This window comes from Solanum pennellii, chromosome 8 (genome assembly GCF_001406875.1).
Source record: "Solanum pennellii chromosome 8, SPENNV200".
Classification (NCBI taxonomy): domain Eukaryota; kingdom Viridiplantae; phylum Streptophyta; class Magnoliopsida; order Solanales; family Solanaceae; genus Solanum; species Solanum pennellii.
The window spans coordinates 4605703-4622640 of record NC_028644.1 but is presented as its reverse complement, the minus strand read 5'-3'; the positions used below and the strand labels follow the sequence as shown (position 1 = coordinate 4622640).

The 16938-nt window shown below is 31.7% G+C and overlaps 1 protein-coding gene across 3 annotated transcripts; it reads right to left on the bottom strand.

The window, feature by feature from the left end:
• Positions 1–1219: 1219 nt before the first annotated feature.
• Positions 1220–6296, bottom strand: LOC107027352. Of its 3 annotated transcripts, XM_015228529.2 has the most exons (3): positions 5614–6296; positions 1640–1686; positions 1220–1551 (listed from the first exon to the last, which is right to left on the bottom strand). In XM_015228529.2, the coding sequence occupies exons 1-3, from the start codon at positions 6124–6126 to the stop codon at positions 1542–1544; spliced, it is 570 nt and encodes a 189-aa protein (XP_015084015.1). In that variant the 5' UTR covers positions 6127–6296; the 3' UTR covers positions 1220–1541. The 3 variants fall into 3 exon arrangements, with proteins under 3 accessions (XP_015084015.1, XP_027775167.1, XP_015084014.1); XM_027919366.1 differs by lacking the exon at positions 1640–1686 and having other exon boundaries at positions 1220–1548; XM_015228528.2 differs by lacking the exon at positions 1640–1686 and having other exon boundaries at positions 5614–6292.
• Between the last annotated feature and the right edge of the window lie 10642 nt (positions 6297–16938).

Sequence of the window (16938 nt, the reverse complement as noted above, 5' to 3'; positions counted from 1 at the left end):
AGCAAAGACCTTGGAGAAGTAGATTGATCGATCACGATTCTTCGGTGGACATAGGTTATGGTTTATGCTATTTCTTAGTAAACTCTTAATAGCGAATGATATGTATTGGGTAGTATTGTAAAGTCTTCTATATGCTTAATTGTATGCTTGCATGATGTGATTATGTAATTGTAATGGGTCGGAGAGGCTATGAATCTTAACCTAAACCCTCTCCGTTAATGATGATGCCTTGGTATAAAAGAAGGCTTGATGAACTAAAAGAATGAGGTTAATGGATCGGGTGTCACGTTCCGACACCAGGATAGTAGTAATGGATCGGGTGTCACGTTCCGACACCAGGATAGTTGTAGTGGATCGGGTGTCACGTTCCGACACTAGGATTGTAGTAATGGATCGGGTGTCACGTTCCGACACCAGGATAGTAGTAGTGGATCGGGTGTCACGTTCCGACACCAGGATAGTAGTAGTGGATCGGGTGTCACGTTCCGACACCAGGATAGTAAAAAGAATGAATGTTGATGCATGTTAATATACTCATACTTAAAGAACCTATTTCCCAAATGAGTATGGTGTGGAGGCATGAGTCCTCATAGTTGTGCTTGGGGGGTGGCCAAGGGTTATGGTACTTGTTGTTGTTATTTGTTGAGTATGGTAGTCGATTTTATGTTATTATCTGATATATATTGCTTTCTATTTTGAGTTGGCCGATGATACCTACTCAGTACTTGTGTTTTGTACTGACCCCTACTTGTATGTTTCTTTTCTTGTTATTTGTGGAGTGCAGCAAACGTGCCATCGACTTCGACTCAACCGCAACTCTAGCCATACTTCAGCAAAAATCAGATTTCAGGGTGAGCTATTGTTCCTAGCTCGGACTGGATTCTTTCCTTCGCTTCTTGATGTCTTGAAGTTCGGACATGAACCATCTCCTTTACTTATTTTAGTTTCTTAGATACTCTTAGATTTAGTAACTTGAGGATAGATGTTCTTGTGATGATGACTTCCAGGTTTTGGGGATAGTAATTGATAAACTTTAGAAGTTATTTAATTGATTTCGTTAATGAGTTTTAAGTCTTCCGCATTATTTTCTGTTTATTATGGTTGAAATGTTGGATTAGATTGGTTGGTTCGCTCACATAGGAAAGTAAATGTGGGTGCCACTCGCGGCTCGTTTTGGGTCGTGACACTTGTATGCTTACTATTACTTTCTTGTATATAATTCTTTTCTAATAATTCATTTATATGTATTTTAAATTCTTGTAGATCATCAAAGTTGTATTTTAATGGTTTCAAAACTGATAAAAATCTTGTTGCAGACTATCTCTCAAGAGAAAGATATGATGAAAGACCTATTGGCTATGATGACAAATCTATGCCAAAAAATAGAAAAGATAGAAGCAGATGTACAAGATCTGAAAGAAAAAGCTAATAGTCAGCAGCATGACTATAAACATGCGGAGCTACGTCGTTCGGCGGACGGTAAACAGCCAGAACTAGAAGGAGACGATGGGAAACTCCAAAAAACCCATAACAAAATTTGTTTAAATGCAGCTGCAGGTATGAGCAAAAAAGTTAGCGAAAAATCAAAAAAATACAAAATTAAACCAACTATTTATAAAGCCATTTATCCAAAAAACACCTGTACAGATACCCGTGGAACCACAAACATCTACATATGCAGTTAGCCTACAAAGTGATAAAAAGAGATATAACTACATTACACAATCCTACATCGAAAACATATATAAAATCCAGACATATTTAAACCTAAATCCAAGATCTACACAGACAAAAAACCCCGAAGAAGACTACATAACCCAGAAACTACAGGGATATAAGAAACTTATAGTACAACCTAAGACCAGTCCAAACCTAGTAAAAACATGTTATAGTTATGGACTACTAAATACAGTATATACATATACCGGAGAAGAAATAAGTGGAATACCGGAATTACATAGAGCAACTTTGACATATAAAAGAATTACTAAAGGAAACCTATTTTATGTAAAATTCTATACAGCACCAGCTGAGATACTATACGAGGAGATAAAATCACCAATACAAGTTGTAAAGATAGGACTAACCAAAGATATGATAATACCGGAAGAGATAGAAAAACAAATCGAGATACCAAAGATAGATATACCAAGCTTTTATGCGAATAAAAGAATAATTGGTATAGCAACGATAATACAAGAATTAGCCAACAATTATTTAAATGGCAATGCCATTTGGAGTTATTACGCACGAGATCAAGTAATGATTTATGCAAACTCCAAAGAGCTAAGGAAATCAGATATGGATGAAGTCCAGCGATGGATTTTGTCATTACTAAAGCCAGAAGAACAACCAACTACAAGAGCCTTGAAGAAGGAATTTATTTCAGAGGAACTATAAGTAAGATATTGCAAGCTTATCGAAAATAAGTACCCAGATCATAGATTCTCCAAGTGTAATGGAGAAGACAACGTAATACCAACAGTTGATTTGGGATAAAGGCAAAACAAGATATATCAGAGAGATTCTAACAAAAAAAAAATAAAAAATATATATAAAGTATATAAAGTATTTTGTTTTTTAGTGTTTATCATTTTGTGTCGGCTGAATATCAGCCATATGTAAAAAAGTATTGTAAAAGTATGTCGGCCAATAATAAAAGAATAGGCCACTAGTAACAGTAAGGTTTTTGTTTTTTGTGTCGGCCAAATGTAAAAGGGCCAAGTGTAAAGTAAGTGTCGGCCATTTTGGCCAAAGGTGTAAAATTTTTGTGTATAAATAGAGGGCTTCCCCTCATAAATAAAATCAACTTCCATCAACTTCTTTCCTCTATAATTTCCTCTCTCTTTACAATTCCGCTTCTACACCCCCAAATTGGTATCAGAGCTAGATAACATAGCTAGATAATCTAAATAAAAACTATGGTGAAATCTGAAGGAATAAATCTACAAAAACAGGTATACACTTTCAAATTTATGAGTAGCTAAATAAATTTATTCCTGAAAATCTCTTGTTGATTATAATTGTTTATCATGTCTTAATAATGTTATAATAAGCATCTTTAGAATGTTTGCTACAGAAATATTCTGCGAATAAGTATGCCCAGACTATGCCATCCTAAGGTTGAAACCGATAGGCAAGAAGGCCGTTTAGGGGAGTAAACAAAGTTGAGGCGTTGTTAGGGTAACTAATCAAAGAAGAAAGCTGTAGTAGTGACTAGACAAGATGATTATTAAATCATTATTATTTCATAATAAATAAGTATAATCCATTAAGAGGTTGGAAGGAATAAAACTTTTAGCAAAAATGAATAAAATGAATATCTATTTAATAGATGATGATGATAATTACAAGATATTACTACTTTATATATTAAAAGATCTTAATACGGATATAAAAAGAGAAATTTATGATAAATTGGTAACATATGAAATAATAGAAATAACAACCCAAGGTTGGACTGAGCTAACTATACAAAGTATAGAAGATGAACTATATTATGACATGTATGATTTATATGATGATTTAGATATATTTGGAGACTAATGACTGAACCAAAAAGGTTTGAAGTTTGGCAAAAACGAAATAGTAATTTTTATAAGATAAAAATTATTAAAAACCCAAATAAATTAAGTAAGCTTTTTAAAATTTTGTACAGAAAAATATAAATGACTAGTACAACAAGTAAGGAAACCAAAACAAGAAGAACCAAGATAGATAAAAAAGTACGAAAGATATGGAAAAAATTAAAACCCTTATATATAGAATATGAACTATCACAATTTACTAAAACAAGTAATGATAAGAAAAATTATTTAATAAATAAAATTTCAAAAACAGAATACAAATATGTTTGTTATTTGAAAAAACAAGCATGAACAAAGAAATATATAAGCAACAATTGATAGAAAAAATAAAGGAAAAAAGACAAGAACTACAACATAAGAAAGAAAGATTGATAGAAAATATATTAGCAGGAGTATGTAACAAATCGATACTAGCACAAAGAAAAAACATATTTATGTTAGAAATACAAATAGATCACCTTGAATATAAATTACAACATAACATAATTTATTAATTATAATGAATAAAGAAGAATTTGCAGTAGATGAAAAGACATATGAAAATCAAGATGGAATAATAATAAAAATAATATTTTCAAATTTAGGAAGAAGGTATGAAAAAATAGGAAATAATCTATATTTAATGTTAGAAAACGAAACAGCAAAATTAGAAGATAGTTTAACAGCTATGATAAGAATAACGAAAGAAAATGAAGAAATAGACAAATCAAAAGAAATTGAAAAAATAAGAATACAAGCAAAACAAGAAGTACAACATTTAGAAGAAATAAAAAACACAAGAATAAGTGAATTAGAAAAAGAATTAGCTAGATTAAAATTATTATATGAAACTAAACAAAAAAAAACAGGTAGAAAAAGAACTAAAATTAACTAATGAAATAAAAGAAATGGAACAAAAACTAAATGAAGATCTTGAACAAAAATCAAATGAAGATCTTGAAGTAAATGAAATAAATGAAAATGAATCAGACACAATAAATGACCAAAAATCAGAAATAAGTGACATAAGTGAAACATACACAGAAATTCTAGAACAGACAAATAAACTAAAAAAATTAGAAATAAACACAGGAGATATGAATAGACCCAGTACATCAAGAGTTAAAACTCCAGATAATAGTCACAGAAATAGTCCTAGAGCTAGTCCTAGATGGACACCACCAACTTATTACACAGAAAGTTATCAACAGTCAGATAGAACTAATGCAATATGGAACAGTAGATTAAATAAAAATTGGATACCAAAACCAACAAATGAACAATATAATTTCTTAAATCTAGATTGTGTAACAGACATAAATAAAGCAATATTACTATGGACAGGAAATATATCCAAACAACTGATAGATAACAAAATAAAAACAACAGAAACACCAAGATATATAGAAAGAACATTCGTAGGAACAGCTAAATTATGGATAGAAAATCTACCCCCAGAAAGTTTAGAAGTACTTAGGAGTGATAAGAAAATGGATGGATCTCCATCAGCAACAAATATAGATATATTAGATAAATATGAATCAGCAATAAGAAGTGAATTTGGAGGTATGACCACAGATATAAGAGAACAAAACAAAGAAAAAATAATAAACAGACAACTTATGACAAAATTAGCTATATGTAAAATGTGTTATATAGAACAATACACTTGTGCATTTAAAGAATACTATTACAAGGCAAAATATAATTTGGATGAAGCAAAAGAAACAAGACAACAATATTTTACAAAATTACCAGAACCATTAAGTACGAAAATAATTAAAGATTGGAATGACGAAGGATTAGTATCTTTTACCTTACGGATCAATCTCGTAGTCACAGAAGCACATTCAAGATGAAGATCAAATTTACACAAATCACAATGATGGTAAAATGAAAACAATGAGTTGTCATAACCACATGCCACACAACAGAATTCAGTTTCCACTTTCGAATGCCAAAGATCGATTGAAGGAATGGGAAGAAGGGTGAGTGAGTGCATAGGATGAAAATCATGTCGAATTCTTTTAGGAATGTTAGAACATACCTCATGGAGAAAGTAAAGACAACAATCACAACCATAAGCTACCCCGGATATTGTAATAGCACACATATTGCATCTTATAACTTCTGTTCCTTTAAGATGAAATCTTAGCAGAGGATGTCTGTGGCTGAAATGCAACAGATCACCATCATGAACACGAGGAGGCGTTTTTGACACACAACTTTCCTCTTCCTTTGCAATCAATTTAGAACAGCTTGTTGCTTCTCTTTGTATCTTTTTGTGCCTCTGCCTAAATCTGTACACAACAGCTTGTTGGCCTTTTGCTTCATCCAACTGATCTTCAGCATCTGATTTTTCGTTCGTAACGATTTTTGTCTCTCTTTTTTTGGGATGAGACATGTTCTGAGGATGGTGAATTAGCAATTGAAGAAGAAATTTGAGCATACAATAAACCAGAACAATAGTTGGTGGCAATATAGAAAGGCCTAGTAAATAACTCAATTCCAAATTGTTATCATCAAATCGTAAACATAACATCTTCTTGTCGTCCGGCATCAATTGATATTACTACTTGATTATTGTTCTTCAAAAATTGATCATAATCTTTGAAATAGCATAGGACAAGTGAAATTATTGAAAAAGCAAAAAGCTAAAGAAGCCAATAAGTCAAAAGTGAAAAAGGCAAAAAAGTAGAGAAAACAAAGAAAGATAATTATTCTATAGTAACTTGCCTTTTGCAAAGAAAAGACGCTGTTGAACTTTGTTTAGAAAGGATGTCCATTTCAAATCCTACTATTCAATTTTGTTTTGAAAATGACCAGTTTTAACCTTTCTTCACTTATCTTTCAATAATTCACCGGCTAAAATGATAAAGTACTTTAGATGAGACCTTGGGTTTTAGAGTAAGCTTCTAAAACAGTAATACATGTTTGTGGTTTTATCTAACAACAATGATCTTTAACTTTGATAGTGTACAAGTAGACACTTTAACACCCCTAAAATGGTATATTTTTATGGCTACTCATGAGCATTATTATATTATTTTGGGAAAAATATCAAGCACTGAGTTAGATAAGGGTTAAATAATTCAAACCTCATAACTACACCGCCAACATAGGATATGTTGGTTCTTTTGAGCATTTTGATATTTGTTTATTATTATTAAAATTGTCTCACATAATTTTGTCATTGGCTGAATAGCCATTCTACCACAATTAACATTAAATAAAGGACATGCACTTGTGCCTAATTTCTTAGTGGTCAATTAATGACCATAGGTATTATGCACTTTGCTTTCTGTTGAATGATGCAGTAAACGTTAGGATAGTCAAAGTGTAAGACTTGGTGCATTTATTGTCCTCACCTTTATTTCATTCTTTCATTCCTCCATTATACCTTAAAGAATTCCTCCATTATACCTTGTAACAACTAAGGTCATTATCTTCATTATTTACTATCCCATTATCTTTCTATTCATTTCTAAGAAGACTTCTTGTAGTATAAATAGTTGTGGTCTTCATTTGGTATTAGACACAACACACACAAAAAAAATATATACTGAAAAAATTAGTCAAAAAGAGAGTTCTAATTAGTTGAAGGGAGGTGTTCTTTTTGTGGAGCTTTGGACAAAACTCTTGTCTAGAGTTGTTGAGTTATACTTTGTGAAGGTTGTTGTATCCTGGAGTGGACAAGTCAGAGATGACTACTGCTGGACCGGTGAAAACATTTGTTGCAGTGGGCTTGAATCTCCTTAAAGAGAGCGAGATATCTGCACCTCAGCCTGAAGAGATTTATTTCTTCATTTTATTTTCAATTGTAATCTTGTACTATTGTAATATTTTCAATTTTTTACTAATAATTTTGAGGAGATTCAACATGGCTACAATTGAAAAAGACCGTGGATGTCAAGATGGGAGACCTTAACAAGTCATTCGCTTCAATGGTGATCATTTTAAGAGATGGAAACGTAAAGTACTTTTCTACTTAAGTCTTCTTAATGATTCTTATGTGTTAACTGAGAAGAATCTTAATAAAGTAGGCATCACCTCTATGAATGATGATGAAACTATTTCTCATCTAGAGAAAGTGGAAAAATACGATGGTGATTCTTATAAGTGTTAGTATTATATTCTTAATTGTCTATCTGATGATTTTTATGATTATTATGATAGAGCTTATTTGTAGGCAAAGAAATTTGAAAAGCATTGCAGAGTAAGTATGATCCGAAGAGGCTGGAGCGAAAAAAATATGTGATTAGTAGATTTTTTCGTTTCCAAATGGTGAACAATAAATTGGTGGTAGACCAAGCTCAAGACTTTATCATGATTGTTGGAGAGCTTAGGTCCGAAGAGGTTAAAATTGCAGACAACCTTATTGTTTGTGGCATACTAGTTAAACTTCCACCTTCTTGGAAGGAATTTCAAAAATCTATGTGCCACAAACAAAAGCAAAAGGAAACCTCTCTTGAAACCTTGATAATGAAAATCCGCATGGAGGAAGAAGCAAGGGGCCAAGATGCACTTTTACAAACATAAGAGATGTTAGGTAAATTTACTTACTTCGAATAATGCTACTCCTGAAACTCATAGAAATAATTCTTTAAAGTCTAAGAAGAAAAAATTCAAGAAAAATAATGGTAGACCTCCCAAGAAAAATAATGGTGAAAATAACCAAGCACAAAATTAACAAGTTCAAGAAAAGGGATCATGCTTTGTTTGTGGCAAGAGTGGACATATTGCTCGATTTTGCAGATTCCGGAAACATGGTCTTAACCCTCAGGCAAACATTACCGAAGAACCTTTTGTGGAGGTGATTACCGACCTAAACATGGTTGAGAATGATGATGGATGGTGGGCTGATTCTGGTGCAAACGGTCATGTTTGTTATGACAAAGACTGGGTTTAGAAATATACTTATTTTAAAGAGCCCAAAACCATCATACTTGGTAATGCTCACACTATTCAAGTGCTTGAAAAGGAAGATGTCGAATTGTGTTTTACTTTTGGAAGGATATTAACTTTAAAAGATGTATTTTATATTGTTTCTATGAAAAAAAATTCAATTTCTAATTTTCTTCTTAATAAAGCATACTTTAAATATATCATTGAATCTGATCAATATGTAATAGTGAAGAAGGGTATTTTCGTGGGGAAGGGTATGCATGTGATGAGATGTTCAAAATGAATGTTGAAATGAATAAAGTTTCTACTTCTGTTTGTATGCTTTCTTCTCCCAATTTTTGGCATGCTCGTTTGTGTCATATTAATGATCGTTATGTTGGAATCATGAGTAGTTTAGGATTAATCTCAATGGTTAAAAATAATTTTGAAAAATGTAAGACTTGTATTAAAGCTAAAATCACTAAAAGGTCTCATTTTCAAATTGAAAGAAAAATTAATTTCTTAGAATTAGTTTATACTGATATTTGTGAACTTGATAGAATTCTAACTCGTGGAGGTAATTGATATTTTATCACTTTCTTTGATGATTTATCTAAGTTTACATATGTTTACTTGATGAAAAATAAAAGTGATGCTTTTGAAATTTCAAAACTTATTTCCATGAGGTTGAAAATCAGTTTGGAAGAAAATTAAAAAGAATTAGAAGTGATAGAGGTGTGAATATGAATAAAGTGAGTTTAATTCTTTTGTTAGATTCATGAAACTCCTCCTCCTTACTTTCCTTCATCTAATGGAGTAGCGGAAAGGAAAAATAGAACTTTGGTTGAATTGACTAATGTCATGCTTATTGAGTCACATGCACTTTTAAATTTTTGGGGTGAAGCTATTTTAACTGCTTGTTATGTGTTGAATTGCGTGCCTGATAAAAAGTTTAAATTGACACCTTTCGAATGGTGGAAAGGTTCCAAGTCAAGTTTGAGATATCTAAGAGTTTGGGGTTGTCTAGCTTTTGTGAGGCTAATGGATCCCAAGATTACAAAGTTGGGTAAGAAAGTTACTACTTGTGTTTTCTTGGTTATGCTTCAAATAGTACAACCTATAGATTTTTTAATCATGAAGATAATATTGTGATAGAAACATGTGATGCTATTTTTCATGAAAATAAATTTCCTTGTGATTCTAAAAATAGCGGGGGTCAAAGGATATATTGAACAAGATATTTTGTCACTACTTAGTTCTTTTACTTCTACTTTAAAAAAATAAAGAAGTTGATGATTTTGAGTTAAGAAGAAGTAAAAAAGTTAGAGTAGAAAAAGATTTTGGTCTTGATTTTTATGTGTTTAATGTTGAAGATGACCTTCTAACTCTGAAAGAAGCATTATCTTCACATGATTCTATTTTTTGGAAAGAGGTTGTAAATGATGAAATGGAATCACTAATTTCTAATAAAACTTGAAAACTAGTTGATTTACCACCGGGTTGTAAAACTATTGGTTGCAAATGGGTCTTACGTAAAAAGTTGAAACCGGATGAATATATTGATAAATATAAAGATAAGCTAGTTGCAAAAGGTTTAAACCACTAGAAGGCCTAGAATTTTTTATACTATTTCTCCGGTAACAAGAATTACATCCACAAGATTTTTAATTGCTATGGCTGCAATTTTTGATTTGCAAATTCATCGAATAGATGTAAAAGTACTGCTTTTTTTAATAGAGACCTAAATGAGGAAATTTATATGGAACAACCCGAGTCTTTTGTTGAAGCAGGCTAAGAAAGCAAAGTGTGTAAACTTACTAAACTCCTATATGGCTTGAAACAGGCACCAAAATAATGGTATGAAAAGTTTGATTCCTGCATGATTGAAAATGGTTTTAAAATAAATGAGTGTGATAAGTGCATATATCATATGTCTTGGAATAATTCACATGTAATTATTTCCCTATATGTTGATGATTTGTTGATCTTTGGCTCTAACATGAATGTTATTAATGAAACTAGAAATATCCTGAGAAGGCATTTTGATATGAAAGATCTTGGTGAGATAAATTTTATTCTTGAAATAAAAATAACAAGAACATGTGAGGGAATTTTCCTTGACCAGTCATATTATGTTGAGAAAATTTTGAAAAAATATAACTTTCTTGAGCTACTCCTTTTGATTCAAGTGTTCACTTATTTCCTGTTGAAAGTGNTCATATTAATGATCGTTATGTTGGAATCATGAGTAGTTTAGGATTAATCTCAATGGTTAAAAATAATTTTGAAAAATGTAAGACTTGTATTAAAGCTAAAATCACTAAAAGGTCTCATTTTCAAATTGAAAGAAAAATTAATTTCTTAGAATTAGTTTATACTGATATTTGTGAACTTGATAGAATTCTAACTCGTGGAGGTAATTGATATTTTATCACTTTCTTTGATGATTTATCTAAGTTTACATATGTTTACTTGATGAAAAATAAAAGTGATGCTTTTGAAATTTCAAAACTTATTTCCATGAGGTTGAAAATCAGTTTGGAAGAAAATTAAAAAGAATTAGAAGTGATAGAGGTGTGAATATGAATAAAGTGAGTTTAATTCTTTTGTTAGATTCATGAAACTCCTCCTCCTTACTTTCCTTCATCTAATGGAGTAGCGGAAAGGAAAAATAGAACTTTGGTTGAATTGACTAATGTCATGCTTATTGAGTCACATGCACTTTTAAATTTTTGGGGTGAAGCTATTTTAACTGCTTGTTATGTGTTGAATTGCGTGCCTGATAAAAAGTTTAAATTGACACCTTTCGAATGGTGGAAAGGTTCCAAGTCAAGTTTGAGATATCTAAGAGTTTGGGGTTGTCTAGCTTTTGTGAGGCTAATGGATCCCAAGATTACAAAGTTGGGTAAGAAAGTTACTACTTGTGTTTTCTTGGTTATGCTTCAAATAGTACAACCTATAGATTTTTTAATCATGAAGATAATATTGTGATAGAAACATGTGATGCTATTTTTCATGAAAATAAATTTCCTTGTGATTCTAAAAATAGCGGGGGTCAAAGGATATATTGAACAAGATATTTTGTCACTACTTAGTTCTTTTACTTCTACTTTAAAAAAATAAAGAAGTTGATGATTTTGAGTTAAGAAGAAGTAAAAAAGTTAGAGTAGAAAAAGATTTTGGTCTTGATTTTTATGTGTTTAATGTTGAAGATGACCTTCTAACTCTGAAAGAAGCATTATCTTCACATGATTCTATTTTTTGGAAAGAGGTTGTAAATGATGAAATGGAATCACTAATTTCTAATAAAACTTGAAAACTAGTTGATTTACCACCGGGTTGTAAAACTATTGGTTGCAAATGGGTCTTACGTAAAAAGTTGAAACCGGATGAATATATTGATAAATATAAAGATAAGCTAGTTGCAAAAGGTTTAAACCACTAGAAGGCCTAGAATTTTTTATACTATTTCTCCGGTAACAAGAATTACATCCACAAGATTTTTAATTGCTATGGCTGCAATTTTTGATTTGCAAATTCATCGAATAGATGTAAAAGTACTGCTTTTTTTAATAGAGACCTAAATGAGGAAATTTATATGGAACAACCCGAGTCTTTTGTTGAAGCAGGCTAAGAAAGCAAAGTGTGTAAACTTACTAAACTCCTATATGGCTTGAAACAGGCACCAAAATAATGGTATGAAAAGTTTGATTCCTGCATGATTGAAAATGGTTTTAAAATAAATGAGTGTGATAAGTGCATATATCATATGTCTTGGAATAATTCACATGTAATTATTTCCCTATATGTTGATGATTTGTTGATCTTTGGCTCTAACATGAATGTTATTAATGAAACTAGAAATATCCTGAGAAGGCATTTTGATATGAAAGATCTTGGTGAGATAAATTTTATTCTTGAAATAAAAATAACAAGAACATGTGAGGGAATTTTCCTTGACCAGTCATATTATGTTGAGAAAATTTTGAAAAAATATAACTTTCTTGAGCTACTCCTTTTGATTCAAGTGTTCACTTATTTCCTGTTGAAAGTGAAAATGATGTAATAAATCAAAAGGAATATGCTAGCATAATCAGAAGTTTGAGATATGTGACTGATTGCACTAAGCCTGATATTACATATACAGTAGGAGTACCGACATGTTTACAAGCAAGCCAGGTAATGAACATTGATACGCTGTAACAAGAGTTATGAGATATATAATTGGAACGAAAAATTGTGGTTTGTTCTATAAAAATATCCTGCTGTACTTGAAGGTTTTCGCAATACAGATTGGAACACTTAATCATGTGATTCCTGTTCTACAAGTGGTTATATTTTTACGTTAGGTGGTGGTGCTTTTGTTGGAAATCAAAAAAGCAAACTATAATTGTTAACCTACCATGGAGGCTGAACTAATTTCTTTTGCTCCAGCTACTGAGGAAGCGAATTGGTTAAGAGATTTATTGTTTCAGATTCCTTATTTTCAAAATCAATTCTTCCTATTTTAATTCGTTGTGATAACACCATTGCAATTAGTAGAATTCAAAATCGTTATTACAATGGTAAATCCAGACCTATAAGGAGGAAGCACAGTAATGTAAGATCGTATTTGACAAATGATACCATTAATGTTGATTATGACAAATCTTATAATAATCTTGCAGATCCTCTTACTAAGGCCTTAACAAGAGAAAAGGTCTGGAGCACATCGAGAGGGATGGGATTGAAGCCTACAAATTCTTGAATCATATATGAGGAAACCCAACCAGGGGACTAGAGATCCTATAACCAGGTTCAAAGGGAAAAACTAATTATATGATGACTTGTTGTGAAAAATGCACTATCTTTTTATTTTCCTCCCTATGATGTGAGTGCATTGTTTCTTGTAATTTGTGAAAGTTGAGTTTATAAAACTCTTAATGAATATTTGTAGCTTGTATGGGTGGAGTGTTAAGCTTACAGGAGCACTCTCGACAGAATTCACCTATGTGAAATGTGGAAGTAGGTTGCTTCTTATGAGAATTGAGCTTATTCTCAAAGTCACTCATGAAACCGGGATAGCACATGACCATAACGTGGTTGATTGAAAGATCATTTCAACACCTTGCTTATTATGTGTGAACAGTGATATCTTATTTCCTTTAAACAATCATAGTTCAAGTCTGAGACCATTACTACTCTGAAGTAAAAGTTACTGTTTCACTAAATAGAGGTTTAATGCAGAGGCACACCTTCATTATGCATAGTAGTCTTCCTTCAGCTGATGAACTCTCTTTTCTAATATTAAAATGAGTAGGGCATTGTTGGTTCTTTTGAGCATTTTAATATTTATTTATTATTATTAAAATTGTCTCGCATGATTTTGTCATTCGTTGAATAGCTATCCTGCCACAATTTATATGGAATAAAGGACATGTACTTGTGCCTAATTACTTAGTGGTCAATTAATAACCATAGGTATTATGCACTTTGCTTTCTGGTGAGTGTTGCAGTGAACGTTAGGGTAGTCAAAGTGTAACACTTGGTGCATTTGTTGTCCTTACCTTTATTTCATTCTTTTATTCCTTCATTATACCTTGTAACCTATATAACTCTTAAGGCAATTATCTTCACTACTTACTATCTATTGTATTCTTATTCATTGCTAGGAAGACTTCTTATAGTATAAATAGTGGTGATCTTCATTTGGTTTAGACACAACACACAAGAAAAAAATGTATAGTGAAATAGTTAGTCAAAAAGAGAGTCCTAATTAGTTGAAGGGAGGTGTTGCTTTTTATGGTGCTTTGAACTCAACTCTTGTCCAGAGTTGTTGAGTTAAACTTTGTGAAGGATGTTGTATCCTGGAGGGGACAAGTCATAGAGGAAAACTGCTGGACCGGTGAAAACATTTGTTGTAGTGGGCTTGAATCTCCTTAAAGATAACAAGATATCCGCGCCTCAGCCTGAAGAAATTTATTTCTTCATTTTATTTTCAAATGTAATCTTGTACAATTGTTATATTTTATGTTTTTCACTAGCAGGATAGGACCATGCCATTGGTTGAGGAGGCTCTTCTGAAAAAAGTCCTTGTTAAGGGCTCAAAGATTGAATCCATTAGTTTAATTTGTCCTTTACCCTGGCAAGATATAAGATGACTCTAGCAACATGGCAACACATTGTAGCATCATGATGCTCAAAGTGATGGTTATCAGTTACAGATCACCAAGAAAAATAAATTTAGTATATTATTTTCAGTATTTGCAATTATAGTATATATTCAATTGTAAAGTTTTGATGTTAAATTGTACCTGCATAATTACTATTCAGTTGATCTTCTGTTAGTCTATATTCAGATTTGCTCATATCAGCTCACTATGCTAAGTTTTAGACAGTTGTTTTACTCAACTATTAAACATATAGTACATTTCATGTGCAGATGTCATTCGGCCCTGCATCATTTAATGATGCTGTCATCATCATTTTATGATACAAATCAAGGTACTTATGACAGTAGACGCATCATTAAGACTATTTTCATCCAACTTTGGTGAGAGCTTCTTACTTTTGGAGAGCTACAATTTATATTGAGTATTATAATTAGTTGGTATAATATATATATATATACACACACACACACACACATATATATATATATATATATATATATATACTAGCCTGAGGTCTTCTCCTATCTGAGCCAAATTGGTCTATCTCTTGTTTGAGCTCAACTCTTTCTTCTCACAGTTAGGTTGCCATATTTGTAAGACTATCACAGAGAGACCCTTGAAACCTTAGAAGTTGAGCTTGTTCCCATTACATGATTTGCTCACCATCTCTGCTCTTCATAATTTTTTTCTTGTAAGGAGTGACGATATTCTTCTAATTGAGTCTTAGATAGACCTGTAACAAGTAGATTATTAGTGTCAACCATAGCTTACATTTTTGTGAGTCTAGAATGACTTATTTTCATAGCTTACCTTATTTCTTCTTGTTGCTTTAGTAGTTTCTTTAATAAATCAATAATGTGAGCCTCTTGTTCCACATCCTCCACTTCATTACTCCTGTCAACATCACAAATAATAGAAGAAACACAATAGGGGCTCAGAAAGAGTTAGGACAACTATTTTAATGTTCATCTTGACCATCACGTATATGACACACATTCCATTCAAAAGATAAGGTAGGTGCAAACAACTCTTTTTTGAATAGTATCACATTTTGACATTCAAGTGGGATACTCCACAACACTAACAAGGATATCTATAATCCAAACAATATCTATCCCAAGTTATGATATCAAAAACAGTATCAAAATACTGAAATAACAAAAAATATTTATACAAAACAATATAAGATGTATAAAAGCACTTGTAAAATAAAAATTAAAACTTAGAAATTAGAAATTTGTTTATTTTTCAAGTTCTGGGAAATGGCGCTAAAATCTTGTTGCATCCAAATGCATACACAAGTATACGTGATCGTAAAAGCAATATAGTAGCTCTTCTTAGGAGTTGGATGTCGAACCCACATGCATAAGATTGCTTAGCAAATAACTAACTCAAGTTAAATTATTAAGTGAGATCGTAATCAAAAGAAAGTTCATGTGTTGTAACTTCTAACATAATGTAAATCAAAAGGAGAATTCTGAGATCATGGCTTACTTCATAACCATGTATAACACTAATTTCTTCATTGATTAAGTTATATATCCTATTTGTTGATTCACAGGATTGATAATATGATCATGTTCTCACACGCCTCTTCCCCTCTACAATAATTGGACATATAACTATATTATTGAGCGGTGATAGGTCAACCAATTTTGATTCATTAAGCTATCTACCCATATTTCAACCAAAAGAGGTGATCTAGGTATATGACCCTTTGGTTCTTATTGATTTAAATAAAGGTATATCCCTATCCTAGGCGCAAATCTATCTCTAATTCTAGTTAGAAATTAGAAATTAGAAATCACCCCTTATGGTTTTTGTTCTAAACTAAGGTTCCATCGCCTGAGTTCACAAAAGGTTTATAGATTAACTCTAATGATAGCTAAACATTAAAATAGTAAGCGCAACCAATAATGATAAACTACAATAAACAACTCAAAATAATGTTATACCAGTGTGTGTTTATTTTTATTTTTTTTGGTAAATAAAAGATTTATTACCAAGTAGGAATTACAAAGCAGAAAAAAAACAAGATGGACAGTCCCCAGACTTGTATCGGTTGTCTAACTTCTCTATCTTAACTCCCAAATCCCTCTCTATGAGTTGAAACATGATCCAACTAATTAAGTACTTTACTCTACACTAGTGGTGACAAAGAGGCGGGCTGGATCAAATATGGGCGGGTTGAAAATGGGTAATAATTCAATTCACCCATATTTGATATGGGTAAAAATTGATTGGGTAAGAAATGGGTTGGGTAAAATACTATTTTACCCATATTTTCATGAATAAATAGTGTTTTACTTAAGAATTCAATATGAAGAAGATATTTT

Coding starts and splice junctions, on each gene's coding strand:
- LOC107027352 (XM_015228528.2), bottom strand. CDS start 6,126: ATGCCGGACGACAAGAAGATGTTATGTTTACGATTTGATGATAACAAT. Junction 1,552..5,613: donor GTCTTTACTTTCTCCATGAG/GTATGTTCTAAC, acceptor TCATACCTGCAG/CTGCATTTAAACAAATTTTG.